A 22,602-nucleotide genomic window follows, 5' to 3' on the forward strand; every position below is an offset into this window, starting at 1 on the left:
GGGGAGACAGGGTTGGTGGGTAAAAACATTGGGGGAGACAGGGGTCGGTGGGTAACACACTGGGGAGACAGGGATCTGGGTAACACACTGGGGGAGACAGGGGTCGGTGGGTAACACAGTGGGGGAGACAGGGTTGGTGGGTAAAAACATTGGGGGAGACAGGGGTCGGTGGGTAACACACTGGGGGAGACAGGAGTGGGAGGGCACAGCACACAGAATATTAATCTCAGAAAGAGATATAAACAGCTACAATAATATAAAGCTCTTACGTTTTGCATTGTGATAAATGTGTGGGTTATACACGTCTATAATATACAGTCTCTTTCTTCCATAAAGTCCCTGTCGTGCCCATTTCCCTATAAGCAGAAAGGTGCGGTTAATAAACAACACAAATGTCCCACAATCCCTGACTCACCAGATAATCCCAGACAATCCCCTATACATGAAATATTCCTTCTTATTTTATGTGAAAGTGACTATTAATGGGCGTGGAAAGTGTTAATGACTGAGGTGCCAAATTGCTAATTGAGACCAAGCGCAATTCAGGGTTGGACTAGGGTTTGTCAGAAGAGGCACGTGACTAGGGGGCTACAGTTGGGTGCTCTGGGCACTCAACTCTTCTTCTGCCAGCCCCTGTTTCAAGGAGATGGAGGTCCCTCCCACCCGGGACCATCACCAACCAATGTTGGGCAATTTTTATTTACTTGGCCTGACACTGGGCCAATGTGTTTTCAGGATGAACAATGAATTATAAAGTCTCTTTCCGCCCATCTCTTCCCATTTCTCTATTCTCCCCGTGGCCAACAAACCTGCCCTTGTGCCTCCCTGGTTTGCCAGGATTGCAAGACAGACAGACAGCTGATACCTGATGGGCATCCAGGTCAATAGTGGTGGCCTTTGCTACCCCTTCCACTCGCTCAAATAGGAACTGAAATTGGGGAGAAAAAGTTGGATTTTAGGGACAAATCTAGCAAATGCAATATCCTTCTCTTTCACTGGGGGGCGCTCTTCCTAACATTATTGTTCAGTAGGGGCTACTCAGGGATAGAGACAATAGTTGGAGCAGCGAGATTAACACGGAACATAAAGTGATAGATCTAGCATCAATCAGTTACCCTGGCAACCAATGCGAATCATCAAAATTACAGGGAGGGGCAGAATATCAATATAGGGGGAATATGGAATTTTCAAAAAAAAAAACCCTCATTATATCTGGTATGGATTGAAGGAAAATTTATGTAATTCCAATATTTAAAAAAGGATCACAGTCTCTGCCTAGCATGTATAGACCAGTAAGTCTGACATCTGTGGGGGGCATGTAATCCGAAGATTTGTTATGGGTTCACATTAAATATTGTGTTCTTTGTTTTAATATCTGATTCTCTGTTCCCCTCCCTTGACACCAAAATAAACTGCACCCCAGTGAGGGGAGTGTCAGACTCAAGAGACATTTCTTGCCCCCTAGCAATGGGAATGTACAGGAGATACTCGCGTATAGCTCAAGACTTTGGTACCTTTGTGAACAATGTGATATCAGTATGCGCAGAATCCTCCTCCTCTGTCACCAGAACAATGATGAAAGCCGCAAGCTATTGGCCAAACAAGGAGTCACTTAGTTCATTATAGTGTCAGACATAAGGTTCAAATGTGTGATTTAACCCATTCACTTACTCCCCACTGTTTAAAGAGGCAAAAGGGACTCCTCACACTCCTATTTACTGAACCCCTATATGCTTCTAATATTGTCATATTCTACTTCTCCCACCTAATCTTTCAAATACAGGGCACAGGAAGGGGTTAATGTATCACATAATTAAATTCCTGGCTGTGAGTATTCACAGAAACATATACACCCTATATACAGAGAATATTGTTACTCATCACAGCTCAATACTGGGAATATTTCACATTATAACACAACCCATATGTCCATATCTATCATTATAAATGATTCTTCGGGATGTCTTTAGTTATAAATGATGCTTAATGATATAATTTACAGTAAGAGGTACATTATCCCTTATAATACATGAGTGATACTCAGAGTTCCCTGTATAACTCAGCCTGCAGCCTTGTGCCTTTATATGGTCACAGAACAACCCCTCAGTGACTTCTAATATCCTTATCATTTACAGTAGGGGGTACATTATCCCTTATAATACATGAGTGATACTCAGAGTTCCCTGTATAACTCAGCCTGCAGCCTTGTGTCTTTATATGGTCACAGAACAACCCCCCAGTGACTTCTAATATCCTTATCATTTACAGTAGGGGGTACATTATCCCTTATAATACATGAGTGATACTCAGAGTTCCCTGTATAACTCAGCCTGCAGCCTTGTGTCTTTATATGGTCACAGAACAACCCCTCAGTGACTTCTAATATCCTTATCATTTACAGTAGGGGGTACATTATCCCTTATAATACATGAGTGATACTCAGAGTTCCCTGTATAACTCAGCCTGCAGCCTTGTGTCTTTATATGGTCACAGAACAACCCCCCAGTGACTTCTAATATCCTTATCATTTACAGTAGGGGGTACATTATCCCTTATAATACATGAGTGATACTCAGAGTTCCCTGTATAACTCAGCCTGCAGCCTTGTGCCTTTATATGGTCACAGAACAACCCCTCAGTGACTTCTAATATCCTTATCATTTACAGTAGGGGGTACATTATCCCTTCTAATACATGAGTGATACTCAGAGTTCCCTGTATAACTCAGCCTGCAGCCTTGTGCCTTTATATGGTCACAGAACAACCCCTCAGTGACTTCTAATATCCTTATCATTTACAGTAGGGGGTACATTATCCTTTATAATACAGGAGTGATACTCAGGGTTCCCTGTAGAGTTCCCTACATGTTACAGCTGAACACTGAAGCAGTTATTGTTGTAACTAGTAGTAGTAACTCTAAAGCAACTGGACTTGCTGAGTAATCATTAAAGACATTTCACTATTTAACTGAGCAGCTTCTTTAGTTCAACTGAAGGCGAGTCCTCGGCATATAAACTCTTCCATTCATGCAACTCACAAGTAATACCTGTCTCCTTGAGTTGCACGACACAATGATAATCCTATCGCAGCAACTACACAACATTCACACCTCTGTGAGTTTCAGATGTCAGCTCTTTGGATAGTTTCATTGCACCATTGTGATTGGATTAGTGGAAGAGTTTATATGCCGAGGACTCCCCATAACAATCATTTGAACTGAAGAAGCTGCTCAGATGAGTAGTGAAACGTCTTCATTTATTACTCAGCAGGTTGAGTTACTAACTTTCCCACCAGCAGCCCCTGTGCCTGACTGTCCGGTGTGAACCCCTCGAACTGACCCTTTCACATCTTCCCACACAGCAGGTGCAATGGAGGAATATGGGGCACATCATCTGGATACAACTCTCAGTATGTGCACAACATGGGCCATGGGATGTTCAACTTCCAACACTTGTTTCAGTTCAGTTGGTTTCAGACAGTTCATCAGAAATAAAGACTTTTTCCAAACACTTTCTATTGTCTATGTGTGACTGTTTCTCTATTATTGAAGTGTAAATTTTTATTTTTCACCTTCTAAAGCAGCTCTGGGAGGAGGGTCGGCGACCCTGTAACTGATCCATGAGTTGATCCATATGTTTGTCCCTGCTGAGCAGAATCCCTGAGAGTCATTTAAGGCAACTGTTAGAATTGATACAATAGTTGCACTTATTTGCCCCATAGATCCTACTGAAAAAATGTATCAACTCAATGTATCAACTAAATGTATCAACTAATTGTATCAACTAAATGTATCAACTAATTGTATCAACTAATTGTATCAACTAATTGTATCAACTAAATGTGTCAACTAATTGTATCAACTAAATGTATCAACTAATTGTATCAACTAATTGTATCAACTAAATGTATCAACTAATTGTATCAACTAATTGTATCAACTAAATGTTTTAACTAATTGTATCAACTAATTGTATCAACTAATTGTATCGACTAATTGTATCAACTAAATGTATCAACTAATTGTATCAACTAAATGTGTCAACTAATTGCATCAACTAAATGTATCAACTAAATGTATCAACTAATTGTATCAACTAAACGTATCAACTAATTGTATCAACTAATTGTATCAACTAAATGTGTCGACTAATTGTATCAACTAATTGTATCAACTAATTGTATCAAGTAAATGTGTCAACTAATTGTATCAACTAATTGTATCAACTAATTGTATCAACTAAATGTATCGACTTATTGTATCAACTAAATGGACCAACTAATGGATCAACTAATGGATCAACTAAATGTCACAAAGACTGAGCTCAGACTGAAACACCAAAGACATGAACATTAAACTTCGATTTTGTTAAAACGGTAAAAGATGGAAAGTAATTGAAAAAAGTCTTTATTTCTGATGAACAATCTGAAACATCTGAACTGAAATAGTGTTTGTAAGTTGAAAATCCCCTTTAAAGCAACTCCACAAGCAAAGAAAACTTACTCATAAGGTGTAACTACTTTGGGGAAGGAACTCGGAGACCTGCTCCATCTACTCACACTCACTCCATTTATTTCAAATATTGTATTGAGGTTTTACTCACACTCACTCCACACACTCCGGCCTGGGGAATTCATGTAGAAATGGGAAATCAGCCCATCACTGCTATTGTACCTAATTACTCAAGCCCCTTACTTACACAAAGTAGCAGAAGTGACTATATTTCAATTTCAGGCTTGGAGACAAGTTTTGGTGCATAAAAACCAGTTGTACTGCCAAACAGAGTCTCCTGTAGCTGCCAGTCCTCATAGGGGCAACCAATAGCCAATCACGGCCCTTATTTGGCACCCAGGAACTTTTAAATGTTTGTGTTGCATCTGAGTGTGGCTCACGGGTTAAAAAGAAAGCCAGAGATAATCACATCATTACTATCCCTCCAATCACACGTTCCCATTACAGACGCAGCACATTGTAATTAGTGAGACCATTTCTCTGTTTAACAAGGAAATGTCCATTTCTCAGAGCAAATAAAGGGCAAATAAAGAGCAAATAAAGGGGGTAATTAATTGCCGGGTGTCCCCTCCCATAGGGTTACATCACTGTATTCTGTGCCTATTGCTGGGATTGGAGTTTCTCGCATTCTATTGGGAGACAGATTCCCCCCCATGTGTGTAAATACCCCGGCCCTTCTGGTGAAAATGTTACTCTGTGACCCCTGTGTCTGTGTGACCCTCGGGGGCGGGACTGACTCTCTCTGTCATCACTTTCCATTCTCTCAATATCCCTCTGCTCACAAACTGTCCTACCCCCCCCCAGTAGATTTGTATTATGTCTCTCCTCCTGCCTATAGGGTATTGACCAAATGTCACTGGGCTTGATGGATGTGAGAGCTTGAAATCTGAATTCATCACCCACCGGGGAACATGTAGGGTTAACTTCCCCTTAATGACATTGTTACAACTGTGTGTTAGTGAGTGTTAGTGAGTGTATGTTTAAGTGAGTGAGCGTGTGTGCATGAGTGTGTGAGTGTGAGTAGGTGAGTGTATGTGTCAGTGTGTATGTGAGTGTGTGTGTGTGAGTGTGTAAGGTGAGTGTGTATGTGAGTGTGTCAGTGTGTATGTGAGTGTTTATATGAGTGTGAGTGCGGGTGTGAGTGTGGGTGTGAGTGCGGGTGTGTATGTGAGTTTGAGTGTGTATGTGAGTGTGTATGTGAGTGTGTATGTGAGTGTGTATGTGAGTGTGGGTGTGTATGTGAGTTTGAGTGTGTATGTGAGTGTGTATGTGAGTGTGGGTGTGTATGTGAGTGTGTATGTGAGTGTGAGTGTGTATGATGCACTAAAGGAGCCAAATTCCCAGCCAATAAGAATTGATATTCCGTTATTTATGGCACAGGGGAGACTTCTTGATTCCACTGATAAACTACCCCCTGAGGTTCCCACCTTGTCCTGTGGTCAACATGGCAGTGCAGAGATAAGTGGAAGAATAAGGGAGAATAGAGGATAGAGAATAGATGATAGAGAATAGAGGATAGAGGATAGAGGGTAGAGGGTAGAGGACAGAGGGTAGATTATAGAGAATAGTGGATAGAGGGTAGAGAATAGAGGATAGAGGGTAGAGGACAGAGAATAGAGGATAGATGATAGAGAATAGATGATAGATGATAGAGAATAGAGGATAGAGGATAGAGGATAGAGGATAGAGAATAGAGGGTAGAGGGTAGAGGATAGAGAATAGAGGATAGTGGATAGAGAATAGAGGATAGAGAATAGAGGGTAGAGGATAGAGAATAGAGGATACAGAATAGAGGATAGAGGGTAAAGGATAGAGAATAGAGAATAGAGGGTAGAGAAAAGAGGGTAGAGGATAGAGAATAGAGGGTAGAGAATAGAGGATAGAGGGTAGAGGATAGAGAATAGAGGGTAGAGAATAGAGGATAGAGAATAGAAGATAGAGGGTAGAGGATAGAGAATAGAGGATAGAGGGTAGAGCATAGAGGATAGAGGGCAGAGGATAGAGAATAGAGAATAGAGGGTAGAGAATAGAGGATAGAAAGTAGAGGATAGTGAATAGAGAATAGAGGGTAGAGAATAGAGAATAAAGGATAGAGAATAGAGGACAGAGAATAGAGGATAGAGAATAGAAGATAGAGGGTAGTGGATAGAGAATAGAGGATAGAGGGTAGAGGATAGAGAATAGAGGATAGAGGGTAGAGAATAGAGGATAGAGGGTAGAGGGTAGAGAAAAGAGGATAGAGAATAAAGGATAGAGAATAGAGGATAGAGGATAGATGATAGAGAATAGAGGATAGAGGGTAGAGGATAGAGAATAGAGGATAGAGAATAGAGGATAGAGAATAGAGGATAGAGAATAGAGGATAGAGAATAGAGGATAGAGAATAGAGGATAGAGGGTAGAGAATATAGGGTAGAGGGTAGAGGATAGAGAATAGAGGATAGAGAATAGAGGATAGAGGGTAGAGGATAGAGAATAGAGGATAGAGAATAGAGGATAGAGAATAGATGATAGAGGGTAGCGAATAGAGGGTAGAAGATAGAGAATAGAGAATAGAGGATAGAGGGTAGATGATAGAGAATAGAGGATATAGAATAAAGGATAGAGGATTGAGAAAAGAGAATAAAGAAGGCAGAAGGCAAAATCTCATGGAGAAAGAATTTAAGAATAAGGCAACAGCAGGGGGCAAAATTCAGATGAAGCAGAAAGAAAGAGACCCCATGGGTCCCTTTCCCTTGCCCCTCCACACATACACTCACTAACACACACTCACTAACACACACTCACATACTCACTCACTGACACACTGACACACACTCACTGACACATGCACTCACTGTTTATGGATGAGACTGCACCACTCCCTGCACCACTCCCTGCAGCCCTCCCTGCTACCCTACCTTAACCCAACCACTGTGCCCCCTAGTTCTATATAGAAGCTAAGAAAACCCTTAATGACACGTGGAAACCAGTTCACCAATAAGAATTCAACTGACCAAAAACAATTACAGATGCAATAGAATCGCCCAATGAGAATGCTGATATTGTTTATTCCATTATATGACACTGGAATAAGACATGAGGATAAAGGACATATTTGATCAGGGCTGAGAAACTGTGCAGTATTACTGTAAGAATACAACCCTGATGTTGCTGGACTACACCTCCCAGCATGCTTCAATCTTGATAATGTGTTAAAGTATCCTGTGATTTGCAGTCCAGCAACTATTGAGTAAAGTGCAGGGATTAGTGCCTATTTAAAGGGGTTGTTCACCTTTAAATTAACTGTTAGTATGATGTAGAGAGGGATATTCTGAGACTATTTGCAGCTGGTTTTCACTTTTTATTATTTGTAGTTTCTGACTTATTTATCCTTTTATTCAGCAGCTCTCCAGCAATCTGGTTGCTACAGCCCCAATTCCCCTAGCAACCATGCACTGATTTGAATAAGAGACTGGAATATGAATAGGAGAGGCCTGAATAGAAAGATGAGGAATAAAAAGTAATGATAACAACACATTTGTAGCCTTACAGAGTGACCCCCATTTGAAAGCTGGAAAGAGTCAAAAAGAAAAAGTAAATACTTAAAATAAACAATTTAAATAATGAAGACCATTTGAAAGGTTATTTAAAATGAGCCATTCTATAACATACTAAAGTTTAACTTAAAGGTAAATCACCTCTTTAATTCATTCCCTTCTGGTCTCCCAGTATCTCCAAATACTCTATTTTACTTTCCCATTAAACTCTTAGGGCTGTGGCTTATGAGGCTTATTATGTATCTGCCATATCCGACTCCCATTCACTTGCTGCAGCTTCTCAACCCTAATCCTTCTGTTTCTCTTACCCTTTACTCCTTCTGCTCCTTCTGCTCCAATTTCCCTCTCTGTCCCTTTATTTCTCTCTTCTGGGGGGACTGAGTGGTGTAAAAAAATGGGACACTGACTGGAACTGGACCTGCCCCTGTGAAAGGGTTAATGTAGATCTTGCAAATTAGGCAAGGGTTAATATTAGGGACTAATGTGAGGAGCAGATGCTGGAGTTAATAGACTATTAGTAAGGGGTAGAGAGGTACATAATGGTGTTAATGTACACAGGAGCTAGTTCAGAGTTAAGTCAGGCAGGAAAGGGTTAAAGCTGGAGTTTGAGTAGTAAAGTAAGTGAGGCAAGAAGTGCAGGGTCCGAAATGCAGGCAAGGGTTAATGTAGGTAGGACATGCAAGGGTTAAAGCTAGGAGGCTTCTCTGTATGTAGGATTCACTACAGAGCGGAAGGTGAAGGAATTGGGGGGAAGTTTGATTTTAATTCTCTTTCTTAAGGGCAAAAACAGTTGTTGGCGCAGTTGCCCTTTAATGCCGGCAGTCAGGGGTTAATAGAGGTGGAGCTGCTGCAGTCACGTGAGTTCAGGTGTGGGGGTATAGGAGGGGTCGGGGGGGTCAGTAGGGGTTAATAGACATAGTGGTTGAGGCAGGTGGGGGTGAGGGTAGGAAACACGTGGGTTAATAGGATGTAGGGGCGGGGCAGAGTGGGACTGGGCGGGGCCTTTTCATTCTGGTCCAGGAGCCCCTCCCCCTACATTGGCCGCTGAGCGACCCCTCCCGGAGCTCCTGTCACTTCAATGTCCCGGGACTGAGACTGCGGGGGGGTCATATCGGCCCAATCCTGACGGTGAGTCGCGCCCCCGACCCCTCCCGGACACACTCAGGACTGGGGCTTCAAATGCGCATGTTGGGGGGGAAGCGTGTGGAGTCGGGGATTGGGGCGTCTGTGGGGGGGCAGTGAGTCCTGGGGGGGCAGGAGACAAGTGTTTATGTGACAAAGGCCTGAGATATTGTCAGTCCCAGACTGGTAGTGAGGGGGTTAATCTGAGTCATCACTGACCCCCCCCACTGCACCTTCACAATCTCATTTATATTTAATGGGACCTTCTCCTCCTCAGACACCGACACCCCCGCACCCCCTGAGCTGAGCCCCCACACCAGAGGGGTCTGTAACGGTGTCTTTGCCTCCCGCAGGGAATCCCAAGTGGGTCGTTGAGCAGAGAGTGGGGGGGCTACAATTCATGCGTCACTGCCCCCCCCCCGCGTGTCAATCTATTGAGTTTCCCAGGAGGGACCATGACTCCAGCATCCGGGGGCCATTGGATGGATCTGCCCCCCCAATAGGATCTGATGGAAAGCAGAGCAGGTGCCGCGTCATGTCTGGGCCCCCCCAGTAACACTAAGCCCCCCAGTGACCAGCCTGAGCCCCCCAGAGAAAGAGGGGGGGCGAGTGCGATGCTGAACTGTAACGTCTCTCCCAGAGTCAAGTTAAGGTTCCTCAGAAGGTTTGTCCTGGACTCGGACCCAGACGAGCCCCCCCCTGTGTTGGATTTAACTGGGCCCCACAACAAGCTCATCCCCATCTCCAGGGCACGGAGAGCCATTGCCAAGAAGTCTCAGGGGGTCAGCGACCCGGGACTGGACAATGAAGTCTCCGAATCTAAAGGTTCTTCTACTAAAGGGGGCGACGCAAAAGCAGAACCGGATCAACCCGGGGACCCTGAGAATAAAGAGAAAGCGGAAACCCCCCAAGATGTCCCAAAGTGCAGAAAAGAGAAGGAAGAGGAGGATGAGGAGGAGGCCGATATAAAGGCCGTCTCTACCTCTCCCCATGGAAGGTTTCTGAAGTTTGATATTGAAATAGGAAGAGGCTCCTTTAAGACGGTCTATAAGGGGTTGGACACGGACACGTGGGTGGAGGTGGCCTGGTGTGAGTTGCAGGTAAGTCCCTCAAGCCCAAAACTCATCTCTAATCAAAAATATGTTGTGGTAACAGTTTCTAAACTACATTTCCCAGCATTCCCTGCTAGCCTCAGAAAGCCAGTGCATGCTGGGAGTTTTAGTTCAGCAGTAGCTAAGTGGGCCTCTTACATAAGAATACAGCCCAGTCTCCTCCTCACGCCCCAATTTGTACCCATTATGCGCCAACGTGACACGTAAATCTCTGCCTCAGACATTCCAACCCATCTGCGAATTTATCATTGTGCTGCAGTGAGTTTGCACCAATTTAGCACAAGGGGGAGAGAGTTCACTTTGTGGCTGATGCACCAATATCACATGATCTGTATTTATATAAATTTTGTTTTATTTAACCATTTCTGCCATTGGTCACTGTTTGTTATCAGCTGATTGTCTGTGTGTTTAGGGAACCTGTTCCTTCAGGTATGAGGGTATAGTGTGCCCAGAACATTCCTTCTCTGTATATTTGTATTTATACATATGGGAGGAGGAGGTGCCATATTGATTCCCTTAGACAGTACAGTATGAGGGTATAGCTTATCGTGTGCCCAGAACATTCCTTCTCTGTATATTTGTATTTATACATATGGGAGGAGGAGGTGCCATATTGATTCCCTTAGACAGTACAGTATGAGGGTATAGCATATTGTGTGCCCAGAACATTCCTTCTCTGTATATTTGTATTTATACATATGGGAGGAGGAGGTGCCATATTGATTCCCTTAGACAGTACAGTATGAGGGTATAGCATATTGTGTGCCCAGAACATTCCTTCTCTGTATATTTGTATTTATACATATGGGAGGAGGAGGTGCCATATTGATTCCCTTAGACAGTACAGTATGAGGGTATAGCTTATTGTGTGCCCAGAACATTCCTTCTCTGTATATTTGTATTTATACATATGGGAGGAGGAGTCATATTGCAGTGGATATTGTATATTTGCCAGTAGATGGGGCTGTTCTATTGGGGGGTGTAGTTACAAATAATATGGCAGCTAATACATAAGTCCTTTTATGAAGTCATGTTTCTCACTTATATTTCTGCTCTGTGCTGTCACTTCCTTTATGATGACATCAGATTTTTACCCTTCCTTTATTGGTGAAGTTCTCATGGGTTGTGCCAACTTGCAGATCTACCTGATTGGCTTGACTGGCTGATGTGCTATTGGCCCTACAGTAGCTTTGCCCCAGGGGGGTCCGGCAGTTGGTTCAGTGACAGAACCCCCAGGGGAGACCTGTGACCCAGTCAGTGGTTCTGATGATGGTGTTGGTCCGCTTGAATGTTCTGTTACTGCTACAAGATAGAAATGTCACTGGTACTAATCCCCTTGCTCCCCCCCAACCTCCCGTAGAGTCAACAATGAGTACTTGTCTCCCACAATTTAACAACTGACTGTGGGAGCTGCCATGAGGATTCCAGTAATCGGGGGACTCAGTGACTTATTCCTACTAAATATGTCGCTATCCCTTTAATTCTACAACTTGACTGCCATTATTGTCTTACTTGCCCTTTAATCTTGTGTCTCATATAAGAATTGTGCTGAGCAGCATAAGCGTTACTGAGTGGGAGATGCAGAGCCCTGATTACTTGTGGGATTGAGATGTATTGACTTGTGCGCTGCTGCCCGGCCCCTTTTATTAGTAAGTGGCAATAACCAAAGCTCAATAATTGGAACAGACAGCACCCCCCCCAATCCCTGGATACATGGCTCATTCATCTCATATATATATATATATATATATATATATACAGTCATATGAAATAGTTTGGGAACCCCTTTCCCTTCTTTGGAGTTTTGTTTCTCATTGGCTGAGCTTTTACAGTAGCAACTTCCTTTTAATATATAACTTGCCTTATGGGAACAGTAGTATTTCAGCAGTGACATCAAGTTTATTGGAGTAACAGAAAATATACATCATAACAAAATTAGACAGGTGCATACATTTGGGCACCCCCAACAGAGAGAAACAAAGGACAAAAACAAAAAAGGCAAAATGTAGTTTAGTATTGTCAAAAAAAAAGGAGAAAAGTTCATTTAAACACCACCTGTTGGCATGGGGAATTGGTGATGTGATATATTACTTCCCCTTTAAATTCGGATTTGTTCTTTCACATGTACCAGAAAATCATGTGGTTCCCTCTAAAGTGACCATTAAATTCTTTCAGCAAGTGGGATTTTTTGCAGATACTTCCAGGGACACTAGTTGAAAAGCCCACTTACAAGACGGTAGTTTGACACTTGCATGTAATAATATCTGCGCTGCTCTCCTCCTCCTGCGTCGCTCCATGCGACTCCACATATAAAACTAAGGCTTATATCGTGTCATTTGCTTTAATAAAACTTTTTTAAAAATTAAAATCACTCACATTTGTTTCATTAGAAACGTTCATGAATGGGTCGTGTTTGCAGGTTGCCCAGTCGGATCCTTCTCCCTCGTGTCTCTTCTCTGCACATTGTCGTTCTGTCCCCACTGCCTGACGCGTTTCGCTGGTCCAATCCGCTTTCCTTATAAAAGCCGGTTTTGGCTGGTTGCTATGGTTACCCTTCCGTTTTATGTTATTGTGCGTTCCATCTTGCGGTCCAGCCCTCTGTTTAATCGATCTTCCGTGTTTCAATGCTATTGCCGGATCCCTGGGCAACCAATCACCTTTCTTATTTGAATTAAAGGCCGATATCCACAAAGTTTCCTCCTCTATTTCAGAAATGAGTCCAGAGGGTTTAAACACGAAGAAAGTGTAAAATTATGAAAGATGTTCTGAATTCTATGAAGAAATTACATCCCCTCTGGACTCATTTCTGAAATAGAAGAGGATACTTTGTGGATCTCGGCTTTTAATTCAAATAAGAAATGTGATTGGTTCCCGAGGTGCCACATCCACTGTTAATTGGTTCAGCACAATCTTTTATTTTTCTTCCTATAAGTCTTGGGTATAGGGTTGCTACCTGGCCGGTAAAAATTATGGTTGATCCCAATGTTATTAATAGAGAATAAAGATAAATATATAGGAAGGTAAGTAATATGATCCCAATGTTATTAATAGGGAATAAAGATAAATAAATAGGAAGGTCAGTGATATGATCCCAATGTTATTAATAGGGAATAAAGATAAATATATAGGAAGGTCAGTGATCCCAATATTATTAATAGGGAATAAAGATAAATATATAGGAAGGTCAGTGATCCCAATGTTATTAATAGGGAATAAAGATAAATATATAGGAAGGTCAGTGATCCCAATGTTATTAATAGGGAATAAAGATAAATATATAGGAAGGTCAGTGATCCCAATGTTATTAATAGGGAATAAAGATAAATATATAGGAAGGTCAGTGATCCCAATGTTATTAATAGGGAATAAAGATAAATATATAGGAAGGTCAGTGATCCCAATATTATTAATAGGGAATAAAGATAAATATATAGGAAGGTCAGTGATCCCAATGTTATTAATAGGAATAAAGATAAATATATAGGAAGGTCAGTGATCCCAATGTTATTAATAGGAATAAAGATAAATATATAGGAAGGTCAGTGATCCCAATGTTATTAATAGGGAATAAAGATAAATATATAGGAAGGTCAGTGATCCCAATGTTATTAATAGGGAATAAAGATAAATATATAGGAAGGTCAGTGATCCCAATGTTATTAATAGGGAATAAAGATAAATATATAGGAAGGTCAGTGATCCCAATGTTATTAATAGGGAATAAAGATAAATATATAGGAAGGTCAGTGATCCCAATGTTATTAATAGGGAATAAAGATAAATATATAGGAAGGTCAGTGATCCCAATGTTATTAATAGAGAATAAAGATAAATATATAGGAAGGCCAGTGATCCCAATGTTATTAATAGGGAATAAAGATAAATATATAGGAAGGTCAGTGATCCCAATGTTATTAATAGGGAATAAAGATAAATATATAGGAAGGTCAGTGATCCCAATGTTATTAATAGGGAATAAAGATAAATATATAGGAAGGTCAGTGATCCCAATGTTATTAATAGGGAATAAAGATAAATATATAGGAAGGTCAGTGATCCCAATGTTATTAATAGGGAATAAAGATAAATATATAGGAAGGTCAGTGATCCCAATATTATTAATAGGGAATAAAGATAAATATATAGGAAGGTCAGTGATCCCAATGTTATTAATAGGAATAAAGATAAATATATAGGAAGGTCAGTGATCCCAATGTTATTAATAGGAATAAAGATAAATATATAGGAAGGTCAGTGATCCCAATGTTATTAATAGGGAATAAAGATAAATATATAGGAAGGTCAGTGATCCCAATGTTATTAATAGGGAATAAAGATAAATATATAGGAAGGTCAGTGATCCCAATGTTATTAATAGGGAATAAAGATAAATATATAGGAAGGTCAGTGATCCCAATGTTATTAATAGGGAATAAAGATAAATATATAGGAAGGTCAGTGATCCCAATGTTATTAATAGGGAATAAAGATAAATATATAGGAAGGTCAGTGATCCCAATGTTATTAATAGAGAATAAAGATAAATATATAGGAAGGCCAGTGATCCCAATGTTATTAATAGGGAATAAAGATAAATATATAGGAAGGTCAGTGATCCCAATGTTATTAATAGGGAATAAAGATAAATATATAGGAAGGTCAGTGATCCCAATGTTATTAATAGGGAATAAAGATAAATATATAGGAAGGTCAGTGATCCCAATGTTATTAATAGGGAATAAAGATAAATATATAGGAAGGTCAGTGATCCCAATGTTATTAATAGGAATAAAGATAAATATATAGGAAGGTCAGTGATCCCAATGTTATTAATAGGGAATAAAGATAAATATATAGGAAGGTCAGTGATCCCAATGTTATTAATAGGGAATAAAGATAAATATATAGGAAGGTCAGTGATCCCAATGTTATTAATAGGGAATAAAGATAAATATATAGGAAGGTCAGTGATCCCAATGTTATTAATAGGGAATAAAGATAAATATATAGGAAGGTCAGTGATCCCAATGTTATTAATAGGGAATAAAGATAAATATATAGGAAGGTCAGTGATCCCAATGTTATTAATAGAGAATAAAGATAAATATATAGGAAGGCCAGTGATCCCAATGTTATTAATAGGGAATAAAGATAAATATATAGGAAGGTCAGTGATCCCAATGTTATTAATAGGGAATAAAGATAAATATATAGGAAGGTCAGTGATCCCAATGTTATTAATAGGGAATAAAGATAAATATATAGGAAGGTCAGTGATCCCAATGTTATTAATAGGGAATAAAGATAAATATATAGGAAGGTCAGTGATCCCAATGTTATTAATAGGGAATAAAGATAAATATATAGGAAGGTCAGTGATCCCAATATTATTAATAGGGAATAAAGATAAATATATAGGAAGGTCAGTGATCCCAATGTTATTAATAGGAATAAAGATAAATATATAGGAAGGTCAGTGATCCCAATGTTATTAATAGGGAATAAAGATAAATATATAGGAAGGTCAGTGATCCCAATGTTATTAATAGGGAATAAAGATAAATATATAGGAAGGTCAGTGATCCCAATGTTATTAATAGGGAATAAAGATAAATATATAGGAAGGTCAGTGATCCCAATGTTATTAATAGGGAATAAAGATAAATATATAGGAAGGTCAGTGATCCCAATGTTATTAATAGGGAATAAAGATAAATATATAGGAAGGTCAGTGATCCCAATGTTATTAATAGGAATAAAGATAAATATATAGGAAGGTCAGTGATCCCAATGTTATTAATAGGGAATAAAGATAAATATATAGGAAGGTCAGTGATCCCAATGTTATTAATAGGGAATAAAGATAAATATATAGGAAGGTCAGTGATCCCAATGTTATTAATAAGGAATAAAGAGAAATATATAGGAAGGTCAGTGATCCCAATGTTATTAATAGGGAATAAAGATAAATATATAGGAAGGTCAGTGATCCCAATGTTATTAATAGGGAATAAAGATAAATATATAGGAAGGTCAGTGATCCCAATGTTATTAATAGGGAATAAAGATAAATATATAGGAAGGTCAGTGATCCCAATGTTATTAATAGAGAATAAAGATAAATATATAGGAAGGTCAGTATCTTTTTCCAGAAAAGCTGGGAACCCTACTTGTGAAACAGATCCTCTAGGGCTCGGCCCAATCTAATCAGAACCTGCCCCTCCCATTGTATCTCTGGGTGCAGATGAGAATGTTCCCCCTCCCCCCAATTTGGCTGAAATAAACTGTGTTGGAAGGTTTTCCCTTGACCCAGTCATATGTTTGTCTCTGTAATCAGATTTGCTTTTATTGCCTCTATCTCTGCAAAATAAAGTAATCCCGCCCCTTCCCCCCTCTAACCCCTTCTGCCCCTCCCCCAGACCATCTCTTTCCCTTAAAGGAGACATTCAGTGTAAAAAATAAGAATGTCCCAGTGTGTTATACTCATTTAGATATAGAAATATTGTGCTTAAAAAAGTCAAGTTTCTGCAAAACCCCTAATAATCCCTCCCTTCTCTTCCACTTGCTGCTCCCTGAATTCCCAGGCTGTGCACTCAGCTCACTGCACTGTAGGACAGGAACCAATCAGCAGCTAGCAGGACCTGATAGGGAACTGAAGCCTGTCTGTGCTTGTGTGACTGCAGGGCTGTGATTGGCTGTTCCTCCTACTGTGCTTCTGGCAGGGACCGTTAGGACACGCCCACCCCTCATTTGACACAGGGACCAGTAAACTAGTGATCTGCTGGCCGACCCAATATCCTCGGGTTTACCTGCGGGGCGACACTTCTAGGACGCGCAGCCATGGGAGGGGGCGCACGTGAATCATCCGGTTTCTGGCCTCGGGGCGCAGCTTACATAAATCCGCCCCTGAATTTATATATATGTATAGGCAAGTGTCGCTCTCCATTGTGACATCGCTAGTAAAGGGGAAATTAAATGTTAGTATCATGGGCACCACCTACAGCCCAGTCCAAATTGACTGTGGCAGGTACTGATCGGAATGATGTATAATCTCTGTACAGCGCTGGGGAATATGTTGGTGCCATAGAAATAAGGCAGACTAATATGTGGGTGCCCTTGGTGAGTCCTTGGGAGTGAGTCGTATCATTGGTTTGTCATTGTGAGTAAAGGGGAAGTTTCAGTCTCACGTCTCCCCGGCGCATCTCCCACCAGGCGGGTTACTTCAGCCGCTAAATATTTGATGAGTTTATTTGTATCTCAACCAAACACTTTATTATTGGAGGGGGAGGAGCAATGCGTTGGGATTCTGTACAGATACTGCATCTGGGCTCTGATAAGACTACAACTCCCACAATCCCCTGACAGATGAGTCAGATACAAGGAATTCAGCGATGGCTGGGCCTGGGGGATTTTCCATATGCTGATGTGTATATATGTACAGGTATGTATGTGTATATATATATATATATATATATATATATATATATATATATATATATATATATATAATACACAAAAGCCATGAATATCTTTTAAATTATATCCTTATAAACGGTGAGTTCTGATGTCATCAGTTATAAACGGTGAGTTCTGATGTCATCAGTTATAAACGGTGAGTTCTGATGTCATTTCTGTCACATGACTCACTGAAACTTGTGTATTATAATAAATAAAGTACCCCCAGTTGTAAAATATAAGGATATTAGAAGTTACCTCGGAGTTCCATGACCTGTATAAAAACACTCGGCCTTCGGCCTCGTACTTTTATTTGGTCATGTGACTCCTCGGTAACTTATAATATCCTTATATTTTACAAGTGGGGGTACTTTATTCACTATATAAACGCAGCGCTGTATTGCACAACTATACATTCATGCAACTGCCCAATACACTAATACATACAATGCACATATATATTAATGATTAAGAGCTAAGCTTCAAGAGACAAGAGGAAAGAAGTTCCCTGCCCCATACAGCTTACAATCAACTATATGTACAGAGAGATCCCATAAAACTATGGCAGCATAGGTATTCCCCTGTACTAAGCACAATTCAGCAGGAACAGTCCCTAAGTTTGCTCATAGTCTGTACAGAGAGATCCCATAAAACTATGGTACATAGGTATTCCCTGTACTAAGCACAATTCAGCAGGAACAGCCCCCTAAGTTTGCTCATAGTCTGTACAGAGAGATCCCATAAAACTATGGTAGCATAGGTATTCCCTGTACTAAGCACAATTCAGCAGGAACAGTCCCTAAGTTTGCTCATAGTCTGTACAGAGAGATCCCATAAAAAATAAAACTGTAAAAGTTTGTTCAAGTTAAACCGACAAACCCCCAAAGTGTTTGGCTTGTACGTGTTCTGTGAGGCCCCTGGTCCCCTAATGTCACTTTAGTTCTCCTGCCCGTGTGGTATTGATATTAATGATATTTCCTGATATTTATCTTTTTTGACCAATCAGCTCTTCGAATTCACTTCTACTTCCAACAAGTGATCAAAGGCTTTTCCAGAAATAAATATGTTTGTGCCGTTAATACTCCAGTTTGTGCCGTTAATACTCCAGTGATGGAGGGAGTTGCTTTATGGCCGGTCTGTATTTACAGCTCAGGGTTATCAGGAAGGACAAATATAATGTCAGCAGCTTTCTCTACAATCAGTTGAATTGGGTAAACGTTGAGGTCGACAAATGACCCAATTCCCTCCCTGTTTATCTGACAGTTGATCTAGTGTAAGGCAGTTGGACTGATGGGTCAGCTTGGGGCCCCTTGTATATAAACTGAATGCAGAAAATTCTCACCCAGCAATTAATTACTATTGGGTGATAAAGTGGGGGGGGGGGTGCTTTTTGTTGGGGATGTAAAGTTGCCCAGATCACTGGAGGTTTTGCTAGAGGCAAACCAATCAGAGAAAGGAGCTATATTATATGGGGGAAAGAACTGGATGGACTGAGCACAAAGAATTGGGAGACTAACTGTACCCCAAGAACATCACCAGTAAACTTGTCATACAGTACTGACCCCCAGGAAATACACTCCCCCGTGCAAAGGAAGTAGAAACAGTCACATGAGTACCAGGAAATACTCTCCCCCGTGCAAAGGAAGTAGAGACAGTCACATGAGTACCAGGAAATACACTCCCCTGTGCAAAGGAAGTAGAGACAGTCACATGAGTACCAGGAAATACACTCCCCCATGCAAAGGAAGTAGAGACAGTCACATGAGTACCAGGAAATACACTCCCCTGTGCAAAGGAAGTAGAGACAGTCACATGAGTACCAGGAAATACACTCCCCTGTGCAAAGGAAGTAGAGACAGTCACATGAGTACCAGGAAATACACTCCCCCATGCAAAGGAAGTAGAGACAGTCACATGAGTACCAGGAAATACACTCCCCCATGCAAAGGAAGTAGAAACAGTCACACGAGTACCAGGAAATACACTCCCCCGTGCAAAGGAAGTAGAGACAGTCACAAGAGTACCAGGAAATACACTCCCTCATGCAAAGGAAGTAGCGACAGTCACACGAGTAGCAGGAAATACACTCCCCCGTGCAAAGGAAGTAGAGACAGTCACAAGAGTACCAGGAAATACAATCCCCCGTGCAAAGGAAGTAGAGACAGTCACAGGAGTACCAGGAAATACACTCCCCCGTGCAAAGGAAGTAGAGACAGTCACACGAGTAGCAGGAAATACACTCCCCCGTGCAAAGGAAGTAGAGACAGTCACATGAGTACCAGGAAATACACTCCCCCGTGCAAAGGAAGTAGCGACAGTCACACGAGTAGCAGGAAATACACTCCCCCGTGCAAAGGAAGTAGAGACAGTCACATGAGTACCAGGAAATACTCTCCCCCGTGCAAAGGAAGTAGAGACAGTCACATGAGTACCAGGAAATACACTCCCTCGTGCAAAGGAAGTAGATACAGTCGTACGAGTACCAGGAAATACACTCCCCCGTGCAAAGGAAGTAGAGACAGTCACACGAGTACCAGGAAATACACTTCCCCGTGCAAAGGAAGTAGCGACAGTCACACGAGTAGCAGGAAATACACTCCCCCGTGCAAAGGAAGTAGAGACAGTCACATGAGTACCAGGAAATACACTCCCCCGTGCAAAGGAAGTAGCGACAGTCTCACGAGTAGCAGGAAATACACTCCCCCGTGCAAAGGAAGTAGAGACAGTCAGATGAGTACCAGGAAATACACTCCCCCGTGCAAAGGAAGTAGAGACAGTCACATGAGTACCAGGAAATACACTCCCCCGTGCAAAGGAAGTAGAGACAGTCACACGAGTACCAGGAAATACACTCCCCCGTGCAAAGGAAGTAGAGACAGTCACACGAGTATAAGGAAATATAACGGAAGTAGAAACAGTCACCGTCTCAGAGGTCAACTTGTTAACCCCTTATATAGACCTTTGGGCTGGAGGGGGAAGGCTGACAGGACACCCCAAGTCTTGTGCCGGTGACTGTTGCCTCCTGTGGGTCGCAGGGACAGGGGGTCAGGGGGGGGGGTCTGCCCTTATTTTTGGACCAAGACATTTAGTGATTTTTGCTCGGGAGTTGCGACTCTTCAGACAAGTCCACTGCACTTTGGACGTTTGCACATTTTTACACGGGGCAATGGAAGTTGTGCAGAACGTAAGAGAAGTGAGTGGCCCAGTTATATGGAGGGTTCAGATGAAGGTTTCTTGGGCCAGGGATAGTCCTACACCCCCATATTGCTCAGATATTCACTGCAGAATATTCTCCCCTCCCTCCCGGACTCTATGATCTCATCTCCTGCGGGTGCTCAATACTAATGGGATTTATCAGGGAGACTAAAATGCACTGCAGGCTGCGTATTAATCCTGTTCTGCTTTCTAGGACCGGACCTTTCACCTCTTTATTTCTCTTAAGTCTTCTCTTGGGGGAACATGGGCTCTTTTATTTGTTTATATAAATTGTTTGTGCCCCACAGAATGTGCAACTGGGGCCCCCGGCCAATCACTGAGCCCCCCGACCTTCTCCTTCCCCTGACGCCACCAACACAGTATCCTGCCTGTTTAAAGGCAAAGCAAAACATTTATATAATTATTACTTCTATTTCTTTTATTCATCCTTTGTTCCAAGTACAATTGCAGAGATGCACTGGGCTCAATATATACTCAAAAGTCAAAGTAAATTTTATTGTCATCTCAGCAGTATATGAATACACAGCGAGACGAGACGACGTGGCTCCAGCTAATACACATCACAAAAAGGCACTTAAAATACACAATAAATATGTAAACATGGAATGTGCAATATATTGGCAGAAATTGGATATATACATGTGTATAACTCAGCCTGCAGCCTTGTGCCTTTATATGGTCACAGAACAACCCCTCAGTGACTTCTAATATCCTTATCATTTACAGTAGGGGGTACATTATCCCTTATAATACATGAGTGATACTCAGAGTTCCCTGTATAACTCAGCCTGCAGCCTTGTGCCTTTATATGGTCACAGAACAACCCCTCAGTGACTTCTAATATCCTTATCATTTACAGTAGGGGGTACACTATCCCTTATAACACATGAGTGATACTCAGAGTTCCCTGTATAACTCAGCCTGCAGCCTTGTGCCTTTATATGGTCACAGAACAACCCCTCAGTGACTTCTAATATCCTTATCATTTACAGTAGGGGGTACATTATCCCTTATAATACATGAGTGATACTCAGTGTTCCCTGTATAACTCAGCCTGCAGCCTTGTGTCTTTATATGGTCACAGAACAACCCCTCAGTGACTTCTAATATCCTTATCATTTACAGTAGGGGGTACATTATCCCTTATAATACATGAGTGATACTCAGAGTGCCCTGTATAACTCAGCCTGCAGCCTTGTGCCTTTATATGGTCACAGAACAACCCCTCAGTGACTTCTAATATCCTTATCATTTACAGTAGGGGGTACATTATCCCTTATAATACATGAGTGATACTCAGAGTTCCCTGTATAACTCAGCCTGCAGCCTTGTGTCTTTATATGGTCACAGAACAACCCCTCAGTGACTTCTAATATCCTTATCATTTACAGTAGGGGGTACATTATCCCTTATAATACATGAGTGATACTCAGAGTTCCCTGTATAACTCAGCCTGCAGCCTTGTGCCTTTATATGGTCACAGAACAACCCCTCAGTGACTTCTAATATCCTTATCATTTACAGTAGGGGGTACATTATCCCTTATAATACATGAGTGATACTCAGAGTTCCCTGTATAACTCAGCCTGCAGCCTTGTGTCTTTATATGGTCACAGAACAACCCCTCAGTGACTTCTAATATCCTTATC

General features: G+C 41.3%; 1 protein-coding gene across 6 annotated transcripts in view; it reads left to right on the forward strand.

The window, feature by feature from the left end:
- Positions 1-9,000: 9,000 nt before the first annotated feature.
- Positions 9,001-22,602, forward strand: part of LOC108704406 (serine/threonine-protein kinase WNK2) — a 54,562-nt gene continuing 40,960 nt past the window's right edge. For 2 of the 6 annotated variants that reach the window (XM_018240941.2, XM_018240943.2), the window contains exon 1: positions 9,243-10,270. In XM_018240941.2, the coding sequence (XP_018096430.1) occupies positions 9,680-10,270 (591 nt within the window). In that variant the 5' untranslated portion in view covers positions 9,243-9,679. Of the gene's footprint in view, positions 9,177-9,242; positions 10,271-22,602 lie in introns of those variants that run through there. The other 4 variants (XM_041561875.1, XM_018240944.2, XM_018240942.2 and 1 more) reach the window with 3 other exon arrangements.

Source organism: Xenopus laevis, chromosome 4S, assembly GCF_017654675.1.
Source record: "Xenopus laevis strain J_2021 chromosome 4S, Xenopus_laevis_v10.1, whole genome shotgun sequence".
Classification (NCBI taxonomy): Eukaryota; Metazoa; Chordata; class Amphibia; order Anura; family Pipidae; genus Xenopus; species Xenopus laevis.